The 12,785-nt window shown below is 26.1% G+C and overlaps 1 protein-coding gene across 1 annotated transcript in view; it reads right to left on the minus strand.

The window, feature by feature from the left end:
• The window catches only part of LOC105848472 (protein DD3-3), a 72,446-nt gene that overhangs the window by 28,442 nt on the left and 31,219 nt on the right, over positions 1 to 12,785 (minus strand). The window contains exons 6-8 of the mRNA XM_065810187.1: positions 12,604 to 12,720; positions 10,678 to 10,842; positions 6,439 to 6,676 (exon numbers count right to left, since the gene is read on the minus strand). Of these exons, the coding sequence (XP_065666259.1) occupies positions 6,439 to 6,676; positions 10,678 to 10,842; positions 12,604 to 12,720 (520 nt within the window). The remainder of the gene's footprint in view (positions 1 to 6,438; positions 6,677 to 10,677; positions 10,843 to 12,603; positions 12,721 to 12,785) is intronic.

Below are 12,785 nucleotides of genomic sequence, written 5' to 3' on the forward strand. Positions count from 1 at the left end.
TTTTAAACAACCATTACAGATTGTACGACAACATCAATCGGGTACCTAGGCCTTATCCAATAGAATTCAATTTCACACTTAAAGCCATCACAAAATTTTCCAGTTACTTTTTGTTTTTAGGAGATGTAATGTATATGAAATAAAATTAATCAAACAAGTTTTTCATGTGACAAATTAGTAAAAAATTTCACACAATATCATTCACTGCTTACTCAAGATGATGATTAATTGGGAAACTAATTTAAAAGTAAACGAGCAACACCTGCTTTTTTTTCGCCAAGCATATTAGAAGCACTATCACAAGCAAAAGAGACCAAATTATGTAATAAAAAAGTATTACCAAAATCTAGACATTGTAAAGCACTTATAAGAGTTTGCTATAGAAGAGGCTTCTGTGTTTATTAATTTTAAAAGGTAAAAAATGTTTTATTAACAATAATTATTTCTAGAATTTTCACTTGCAAGCACATTGACAGAGCAGATTTTTTCCTAATCGTGGTAGATTTATCTAACATAAATCCAATAGACAATGCAAAGCACTGATACAATTTTACTACTGTTATGTAATATATAGTTTACAAACTTTTTACACATTCAAAATATGATGGACAATAGCAGCACATGCATGATCGATTGTAAAATACGACCCATTTCTAATCTATTTTCTACCTGCAAAGATATTAATTATTTCAAACTAGAAAATGGACAATTTATTTTTGCAATGTGATACACAATACAAAATACATGGCAGGTGGTTTTGTGCTGATTGATCTGCATTTTCGAACTACATATCTATATGGCTTGATTTTCTGACTAAAAAACACTAATTTTTTTGATACCCCTAAAATATCTATATTTATACCTATATATATATATATATATATATATATATATATATATATATATATATATATATATATATATATATATTTATATATATATATATATATATATATATATATATATATATATATATATATATATATATATATATATATATACCTATATATATATATATATATATATATATATATATATATATATATATATATGTATATATATATATATATATACCTATATATATATATATATATTATATATATATATATATATATATATATATATATATATATATATATATATATATATATATATATTTATATATATATATATATATATATATATATATATATATATATATATATATACCTATATATATATATATATATATATATATATATATATATATATATATATATATATATATATATATATATATATATTATATATATATATATATATATATATATATATATATATATGTATATATATATATATATACCTATATATATATATATATATATATATATATATATATATATATATATTTATTTATTAGGGGGTTGACTTTTCAATTTTTTCACTTAATACATTTAGATCTTTGGTTGCAAAAACATCCCTTGTAGAAACGTTTCTTTTTTTTTTTAAACAAGCTAAAAAGGTAAGCTTTTTTACATTTTTTTTCACATTTTTTATTGTTTTGCATGATACGAATAATGGTAATATATATATAATTTTATGTATAAATTGTTTAAATTCATCAAATACTAATTGCTTCTGCAAGTGTCATCTTTAATTGTCGTTTGCTGTCAAAATAAGAGTGTTCAAATCAAGGTGATTATTTTGTGTTTACTAAAATTTACAATTAATATAATTAAAGTAAGTTATTTATGTGTGGTTAAAATGTAAAATAAATTTAATTTTAAGCTTCATATGTAACTTACAATTATAATTAACGTATACTTTACATTTTAGAAATGTCAAGAATAAGCTTACAGATAGCTAAAAAACCTGAAAATATCAAAGCCTAGTCTCAAAATCTAGTCCACTTTGAGAAATCAAAATCAACAAGATCTCACATACCCAAAGTTTTTGAGCCACTTGATAATTTGAATAAAATGCCAAAAGTCGGTTTATTTGCTTATCAAATTCAAAGAAGTCAGTTTATTCGAGATGTAAAAGAGTTAGCGCAGAATTATCTGATTTATGGCTCAAGCTTAGTTTACCAAAAATAAATGAAAGGTTTATAACAAAAAAAGTGGAAATTCTCATTATCAAATATCATTCAGTCCAAAAATCTAAACAATGTTCAAAAATCTAAACAATGAAGAAATTATTTATTTATTTGATATAACTAAAGGAAATGGTAACTTATTTTACCAAAAATAAATTACAAAAATAAATTAATTAATTAAAAGGTCTATAACAAATTTCCTCCAGACAAAAAAGTTAAGAGAAAATATGATAACACCACTGTGGCTGTTAACTTAGTTAAGAATTCAAAACTATGTATTAAGAAATCAGCAGAAGTTTGCAAAAATTTATCTGAATGTGGTGTCAATGTACAAGCCCCATCTAAATCTGGGGTTTATAGAGCTACAATGTCAGCAGACCAAAAAATGGAAAAGCACATGATAAGTAATTTAAAAAATGAGAATTGGGTGTTGCATTTTGACGGTAAAGGAATGTCAGAGAAGGAGTATCAAGTCTTGGTTTTAAAAAATGCAGAAAAGGAGGTGAAACTAGCCATTTTAAAACTAGATGATAGGAAAGCTATTAGTATTTACAGTGGCATAGTTGAAGTGTTGGATAAATTTCAACTATGGAGTAGTATTAAAGTTATAATATCTGATACTACAAGTGTGAATACTGGAAGTAGAAATGGAGTTGTTGTTCAACTGTTTTTTCTTCAAGTTGGTACAAAGTTACTGATACACGAAGGTGAATGGCAGCCTTCCAGCTATAAACTTCAAAAGTCTGCCATCGTTGCACAATGCCAGATGGAACTCAAGAGCAATCTATGCCCTTCTGGCTTTTATTTTAACTGAATTAGATAATAATCAATTGCGCTTGATTTGCGACTTCATTTCATTAACTTGGTTTGATATATGGTTTTCTGACATGCAATACTCAGAACACGATTTTAAAAATTTAGTACAAGCAATAACTTCAACTTCAGCCATGAAGACCTTAAAAAGATTTTGGTCACAGGAGCCCAGCAGACTACAAGAAATTCAGAGATCCAATATTTGTGCTTTAAGAGCCATAAAAGTTATGCAAGAAATTCATGCCAGAGATATAGACAAAATGAACTACAGATTTATTCTGCAAAACAACTTTTAAATTATATCTTGTTTTACTGAAAGTTATTTTGTCAAAATAAATTGTTATTCATCTGCTAATTTGTCAATTTTTATGAATTTTCAAACAAAAACATATTTTTCTAATTACAGGGGACATTTTTGTAACTTGAGTCAATAGAACTTTTAAAATTGGTAATCTAATGTAAATTGGTAATCTAATGTCATACTTTCATACATTATACCCAAGTATAGTTGTGAAAAAGTCAACCCCCTAATATATATATATATACATATATATCCATATATATACATACATATATATACCCATATATATACATATATATATATATACATATATACATATATATATATACATATATACATATATATATATATACATATACATATACATATATATATATATATATATATATATATATATATATATATATATATATATATATATATATATATATTATATATATATATATATATATATATATATAAATATATATGTATATGTATATTTAAACACCTTCACTTTCAACAAGGCTGCAAGCAACCACAAGCAGAGTTAGAAGTTACTTCAAGAGAAAAGATGAAGTTTATAAAGCAAAACAAAGATTAACAGATGACTTAAAAGATTGCAAATTGTATGAATCGGGAAAACAAGATGAAGGGAGCAAATTCAAAAGAACTGATGTTTGAGGAAAAAAATTAGATAAATAAGAATATTTTGAACACATAGGAATAGTCACAGTAAAAGAATGAGACCTAATTGAATGACAAGTAACACAAGTAGATGACACAAGAGACACTAGCACTTTAGAGCAGCGCCCTTTAAAGTATATATAGAAAAGAGAAAGAGAAGCTATATTACGACAATGGTTGAAGATTGGCTTCAAGGGAAGGCCCAACTATGTTTACAATGCGATTTTGCACTTTGTCTAAAAGAGAAAGGGCATCATTCGAAGATCCACTCCAGATATGGCAAGAGTATTCCATACAAGGACAGACATGAGATTTATAGAGATGAAGAATAGAATCCCGAGTAAAAAGTGATGAGCACGAAATAGAGATGCAACCTTAGCAGAAGCTAATTTTGCAATGGATTTGATATAAGGTTTCCAAGTAAGATTGGAAGTAAGAATTAATTCTAGAAGACAAAGTGTAGATGACTCATTGAGTACATTACGTTCATAAATATAAAAGATCTAGATTGTTAAAATAACAATTAGCTGAAAAAATTAAATTTTACCAGAGTTAAAATTCAGCAGCCAATGAGAGCTCCATGCTGTAGCAGAAGCGCGATTCTTTTCAAGCTCAAATGTCCCCTCCATGCAATCAGAGAGTGTTGGCTTCTTATCAAGACAAGAATAAATGGTTGTATCATCAGCAAACAATGCCACCATAGATGTGAGAATTTCTAGAACACTGTATAGGGAACAAAATGTATAGGGTCAATTATAGAACCTTGAGGAACCCCAAAAGTTACAAGAAATGAAGAATAGTGCTGCCCATCAAACAACTTTTATACTATAATTGGTAATGAAGGATTCAATAGTCTTAAAGATGCTACCTGGTACACTGTAAAAAGAGAGCTTATAGAGAAGACCAGAATGCCAAACTTTATCAAAGGCTTTAGAAATATTGAAAGCAATAACCTTTCCAAACTTAAAAACCTTACCTTTCCAAATTAAAAGATTAGATTTTTCTAACGCATTTTTCTATTGAACAGAACTATTTTTCTACAAGAAAAAATCACACTTTTTTTACCAGGTGGTTGCATTAGTTTATAGTTGTAAGCTTATAGTTGTAAAAAATATGTAGTTTTATTTATAAAATTTATATATATATATATATATATATATATATATATATATATATATATATATATATATATATATTATATATATATATATATATATATATATATATATATATATATATATATATATATACATACACTAGGGCCCAGTAAATTGATTCAATTAGCGAATCAAGTGTCACTTCAATTCGAGATTCAATTCCAAAAAAATGATTCAAGTTTTTAAGAGTGTTGTTATTTTTTCAGAAATCCAATGTTATGATACTATCAAAATGTTTTTATCTATTTCAGTCAGAGTAAAGTAATTGTAATACTACTTCCAAACAACTGCTAAAAGTTATTCCAGGTAAGAAAAAAAATTTTAAGTTAAGTTTTTCTTTTTTTGAAAAAAGATGCTTAAATTTTAGATAATATATATATAAATATATATAACATATATATAAATATATATAATATATATATATAAATATATACAACATATATATATATATATATATATATAATTATATATAATATTTATATAAATATATATATATATTTATAATACATATTATAAACTAAAATATATATATATATGTGTGTATATATATATTTATATGTGTGTGTATATATATATATATATATATATATATATATATATATATATATATATATATATATATATATATTATGAACTAAAATATATATATATTATAAATATATAATTATATATATATATATATATATATATATATATATATATATAAATATATATATAATACAATACATATATTGTATTACTTTAAGTCAATTTTCAAAACTGTTTTGTATCTTAAGTATATATAATATTTTTATTTTATTTTTTAGCTGCTTAAATAGAGTTGATTTTTTTAATATTGTTTCGAAATTACTAAAAAATACTGAAAAAAACAATTATTTCAGTACAACTATTAGTTATTTTAGTACAACCGCTAGTATTGTCTTAATAACCTTAATGAACACAAAAGATTGCAAAGCTAACTCTTATTGTACTCCAAACCTCTCCGAACTGGAACCAAAAAAATATGATTTTTGCACATGAACAGTAATAATTTGTTGAAAAAACAAATTGTATAGTTTTATTATTGCCAGATTTTATACATTTATTATTTTATATTTTATTATTGTCAAATTAGAAATATCCATATCAATAATATCAATAAAATTTGTACTGTTTAGGCATTAAAACCATTAAATCTTATTAAGTTCATTTTATCTGAACATTTAACTACTGTTTTGATGCGGAAAACATAGTTTATTTAAGCTCCATTACAAATAAAATTTGTTGTATTTTAAGACATCACAGTAATATCAGACTCGCAGCAAATTATAATATAATTTTTAGTAACAGCAATAACATTTAGAAAATAATATTTAAATAAAAAGGTAAAATTTAAAAAACAAAATTGATGTAAAATATACTTGTTTTTCAGTTTTACAAATACTTACTGGTAATGTAGTTTGACAAATCACCAGTTGAAATATTATAGCGCAGACGAAGTGCACAATTCTCACTAATATCTTTTGGTATTGTCCAGTTGTATGTGTTAGCAAATCCTCCAGGTCCATTTCCATTATGATTATCTCGAGACATAGGTGATTGAATGCAATCTGGTGGGTCTATATTCTTACTTTTTATTTCTATCCATTTTGAAAATTTTCCAGAGCCCTGTGGCCATTCTAATTTCTGAAAAGTATGGAGAAAAAAGTGAGATTTGATCTTAGATAAATAATTGTTTCACCGGAATAGTTTAAATGTTCATCGTTTTCTATTCCCAAAAAAAACCCATTAAAAAATCATTAAGTTAAAAAAAAATTTTTTCAATTTAACTTTTTTTTAATTTATTGTTTTAATAATTTTTCATTAAAAAAAAAAACATTAGCATCATTAGTAAAAGTTTAAATTTAAAGTTTTACTAATGATGCTAATTTTTAGTCAAAATAGTATTTGGTTATTCATAACAATCAAAAGAGCTAAAATTATTATTATAAAGAAATAAAAAGAAGAAAGAATAGAAAGGTTTATAAAGACTTAGCATAGACTAATTCACCAAAAAACTGGTGAATCAATAGACCAATTTATTAATGAGCCAAAATTAATAAGCTCATTAATGAACTTATTACTTAAGACTGTAAGTGTTGTATCACGTGTAAGTGTAAGTATTACGTAAGACTGTAAGTGCTGTTAGCACAGCTCAGTACAAATCTGAAGTGAATTGTGATACCTTTAAAAATGGTTTGCTTTCCAACATAATACACAACATTTATTAGACCTTAAATCAGGTTTTGACCAAGCAAGATCTTTAGATGTGGCCCAACAAAATTTAAACTTGTAATCAACTATACTGATCTTCACTAAAACTCTTCATCTATTCAGGAAATAAATTAATCTCTGCAAAAATCATCTACAAGCGGTGCGATTCATCATATTGGTAACCATTTAGTTGCTGCAGTAAAATCAAAACAATTGCGTTGGTTCTGTGGAAACATACAACATCCACTTACCAAATGTCCTGCTTGTGAAGCTACCTATCATATATGTAAATAAGTGGGTTAATTTCACAATCTTCTAATTTCTCAGAAGCCATCCCTAAAATTGAGGATAATTACTTCTGTTCCAACATCTCAACCTCAGCCAACTTTCAACTCCAAGTCTGCCACAAAATTATTATTAATAACAAATAGAAAGCAGAAACCCTAATTAATAGTATAAGTACAAATAAAAGTTTCATTAATAACAAACTAGTAACATAACTCATTTTATAAGTTATTTATGAAAAAAATGTTATTGGAATGGCATCAACTTCTTTGTCAGCAAAATCAGATGAATATTGATGTGTTTCTATAACTCTTCAAAACAAAATTTATAACAAAGTCAAACTGTATGTGCTAGATAACTTATGTATAGACATTCTTGGAACAGATTTTCAAGAATTGCATGAAAGTACTAAATATAATGGAAAATGACCACCTATAACCTTATGAGCTCTTAAAACAATGAAAACTGAGCCTCTTAAATTGTTTGCTAATCTCACAAAAGATTGCCAACATATTGCCACTAGATCCCTACATTATTCTCAAAGAGATAGAGAATTTATTAAATCTGAAACCCACTGTTTGGTTGAAACAGGAATATTAGAGCCAAGTCACTCACCTTAGTGTGCTTAAGTATATATTAATAGTAGATGAAAAGACTAAACATTGTATGGTAGTCGATTATTCTAAAACTATTAATAAGTATACCAAGTTAGATGCATATTCTTCATCTAAGATTGAAGTGATCTAGAGCATGATTTTAAAATACAAAATTTATAGTAATCTAGCCTTTCGTTCTGCTTACTATCAAATACCTTTATCTAAAAGCAATAGGCCATATACTGCTTTCGGAGCTGACAATAAACTGTAGCAATACACTAGAATGCCTTTAAAATTACTAATGAATCAGCATATTTTCAATGCAAAATAGAAAACTTTGTTAAGACCTATGCTAACTACTAAAAACATTTTGTTAACTAACTGACTGTTTTCTATTCATTAATAACATTACTGTATGTGGTATTAGCCAGAAAGAGCATGATGAAAACTTGCATAAATTCATAATAGCTACCATAGATGCTGAAATACATTTAATGAGAAGTGGATATTTTTAACTGATATATTAGATTTTTTGGGTTACCGTATATCAAATGGCTCTTGAAAATCTGACCCACAATGGCTTAGTCCTTGTAAGTTACCTCCACCAGATAATGCTAGATCTCTGCATTAGATTATTGAAATGTTTTCATGCTAGACAAAATAGATTAATAAATAAAATAGATTAATAAATAAAATTCGACTTTAGAATTAGGTTACCCGATCCCTACTTAAATAAAAATTAATATCAGCATCTAAAAACTTAAAAATTAAGCTTGTTCAATCTTCAATGCAAACCAATTATGAAAATATCCCTTTTACTATAAAAACTGATACTTCTGATTTTGCCATATCAGCAACAATTAATTATAATGGAAGGCTAGATCCCTTTCATTCAAATACTCTTCAAGGAAGTCAACAATACTATTCATCAATGGAAAAAGGAGCTCAAGCAATAGTTGAAGCCATAAATCATTGGTGACATTTTCTCCTGGGTTGACATTTCATTTTTATCACATACCAATGCTCTGTGGCATTTATGTATGATTATAGATCATACAGTAAAATAAAGAATGATAAGATAATGCGCTGGAGAATAGCCTTGTTTCCATATTCGTGTGATATTCATTACTGTCCATGGAAATGTAACAGCAGTCCAGATACATTTATTAGTGTTAGGTGTGCTGCAATAAGTTCAGAGTCAATATATGATTTGCATGCTGTACTTTGCCATCATGGAGTTATTAACTCTTTTTAAGCGCTTAACTGGAAAATTATATTTTGCACTGACTCAAAAGTAAAAAATTGTGGTTAAGTATAAACTCATTGTAAATATTAAAATTATAGCCTCATGGGCTAATTTAAGAAGCGCACTTACTTGAGCGCTTACAAATTGGCTAAAAATGGTTGATAAGATCTCTAAAATTGCAATAAGTGGGATAATCAGTGCTTCAATATCCTCCAAAAAAAATAGATTACATGCTACATTAATCCACAGGACCTTATGGTAAAAAATGAACATTGTGTTTTGTTCAAAGAATCAACCCATCAGTAAGAAAGCAAAAAGTGAAACAAGTGATTAAAAAATGTAAAGCTTGCCAATTAATTGTTTCAAGTCTGATAGTGATGTCTAAAAGAGAAAAATTAAAGTGCCAACTTGATATGGATAAAACTTAGATCTATCACTATCATAACCTCATTGAATGTAAACCTACATAGTATGCAATACGATGTCAGTTTATAAATAAAATTAGTGCATGTGTTATTTCAGAGCTTTTTTTTTTTTTTCAAAGAGCACCATTTTCACAATTTATAAATGGAATGTTTCAGGTGCGCCTACAGGCAACAGTGTTGCATTAGTGCACCATCAGGAAACAGTATTTTTAATGTAGCTAATGTAAAAAGACAAGTTAGAACTCCTTATACAATTTTGATTTTGATCCTAGTGTGCGATTTGAAAAAACACAAAAATTCACTATTAAAACTTTCACAGATAATTTTGCTGCTTGTGTAGCTTTTATGACTAATATATTATTATCAGTGATTAAAAAAATCTAAATTCTTTCATTTCCCTTTAGAATTGTGAAATTGCCTGTTCTGATAAATTTTGAAATATTTTTTTTCTAAAAAATGCAAAGATTGAGTAATTTTGTTGAATAATTTTTTTAATATTTGTCCAAATCTAGAAGTTAGGGTATTTTAGATTATATATTTTTTTGAATAAACTCCTAGAAACTTAGCATACTTAGCATAGTTTGTGTGATTTTTATAGAAATAAAGATATAAAAGATATTTTTGGTAAATGGCATAACAAAAATAAAATATGACTCTTATAGCATGAAATTTTTCAAACATCAAAATTGAAAATTATGAAAATGAATATTACTAAGCCTATTCCATCATCTATAAAATTTAAAGACTTGCATTATCTATAAAAATTTTAAGACTGTTGCATCATCTATAAAAATTTAAAAGCATTTGAGTGATTAAAAAGCAACTACAGTTAACTATAATATAATTATAAAAAATAATTTATCTTGTATTTAAATTATGTACCTCGCAATTTTCTTTTGTAATTGGTAAGTATGTCCATGCTTTCCAATTTTTCAGGGCATCCATATAACCATCTGGCGGCTGGCAAATGAACCTTGATTTCACATTCTCACTTTCACTCTTATAAAATTCACAACGGCTCTTATCATTTGTCATCACAACAATATCCTATAAGCAAAATATAGAAGTTTAAAATGTATTTTAAATATATGCATACTCAAGTAGGCATACACTAAAACAACATGTAAAATAAATAAAAAACTGCACAGAAGCTGACATATAATTGATAAATAAATAATAAATTAAATAATTAAATGATTTATAACAGTAAAGTTATAACAATTTGAGTGCAATACTTCCAGTGGGTTCGAACCTCTCACTTAGTAGTGGTAAAGAATTTACAAATGTAAATTCTTTACCACTACTACATATAACCTCATATGTTCCTATACTCTCAACAAAACATCAGTTGCCTAGGTATTATTCAAGTAAATCCATCTAACACAGTTTTGTGATCAAGGTCATTTACTTTGTTTCTTTTAATGGACAGTAGTGCTAAGCCTAACAATACTTCCTTGTTCATAGTTTTAAATATGATGACATTTGATCAGCTGAAAAAATATTCTACAGACATACTAAAAATCTTATACTTAGTACAAAGTTGTGATATTTGAGTAACAATAGAATAGAGCATTAGTAAGGAGAAATTTAGAATAATCGCAACATCATTAAAGGGATCCCAAACCTCTGAGACATGTTGTGTTCATATTAAAGAGAATGATAAAAAAAAATGTTTGGGCTAAATTTTTTTTGATTAAAACAAAAGAATTGCACACTAAGAAAAATTAACCTTTTTATTTTAGTCAAAGCTTGCCTTCTCTGCTTTGTTGTAGGCCAAAAATTCAGCATAATGTACGCCGCAATCTACAGACTTGATAAATTATTCAAGTGCGTTTTATTCCTAAGAGTTTAAGTGCATGATGTCATTAATTTTTTAGTGTGTTTACATAATTGATCTTTTACATCTTTTTTATTTCTTGGTATGTTTTTATTCTTTTGTTTTAATCAAAAAAACTTACCCCAAACATTTTTTTAGCATTCTTTTTAATATGAACGCAACATGTCTCGGAGGTTTGGGATCCCTTTAAGCTATGATACCTTTGGATTTTTATCATCAAAAATATCAGATCTAGACATTTAAAAGGATTCTCTATTGTATAAAATCAGATAAGTACTAAACAAAAAATTATTTTTGTAAAGAATAATTTTCTCTTTTGTTGAGTGCAATCTCACTATTATGCCACTTAATTTTCTAACTCTTTTCAGTTGTTAAACTTTAGTTATGATGCATTTCAAACCAAAGTCAATTTTCATTATTCCAGTTCCAGGAAACAAATTTCATAGTCTACTCTGTTATTCTTAAGTTTAAATTTAATATTTTTTATGCAGCTAAAAACAAAAAACATGGCATAAAAATTGAGATAAATAAAAAGCTTGTATTAACAGATTAAATAAAAGCCAAAAACCTAGTAGAACAAAACAACTATTAGAACAAAAAACCTATTAGAACAAAAAACCTATTAGAACAAAAAACCTATTAGAACAAAAAACCTATTAGAACAAAAAACCTATTAGAAAAAAAAACTTAGTAGAAAAAAAAACCTAGTAGAACAAAAAACCTAGTAGAACAAAAAACCTAGTAGAACAAAAATCTTGTAATAAAGTTACAATTCCATTTGTATCTGCAAAATTTTGAAAAAAATTGGTAGTGGTACCTTGCACCAATTTTTTTTTTAACTGATTTTTACTTTAAAACTGATAATTACTGATGGTAAATGATTCTGTAATATATAATCAACAACACCTTTTCATAATCTTAACTAGCAAAGAATAAAAACTATATACATATATTACATCAAAATAACAAACCTTCCAAGGTGTAGGCCTCCAATAGGGATAGTAGTCTCTTTCTTCTTGACATTCATATCCATAACGAGTACCTCCGCTATTTTGACGAGTATACTGTGCAGTGTCTCCATTCAATTTCTTAAATATAACATTTGTCAGATTTGATAGCTACTATTTAAAAAAATACAAGTTACTAAATTAAA

Source organism: Hydra vulgaris, chromosome 11 (genome assembly GCF_038396675.1).
Source record: "Hydra vulgaris chromosome 11, alternate assembly HydraT2T_AEP".
Classification (NCBI taxonomy): Eukaryota; Metazoa; Cnidaria; class Hydrozoa; order Anthoathecata; family Hydridae; genus Hydra; species Hydra vulgaris.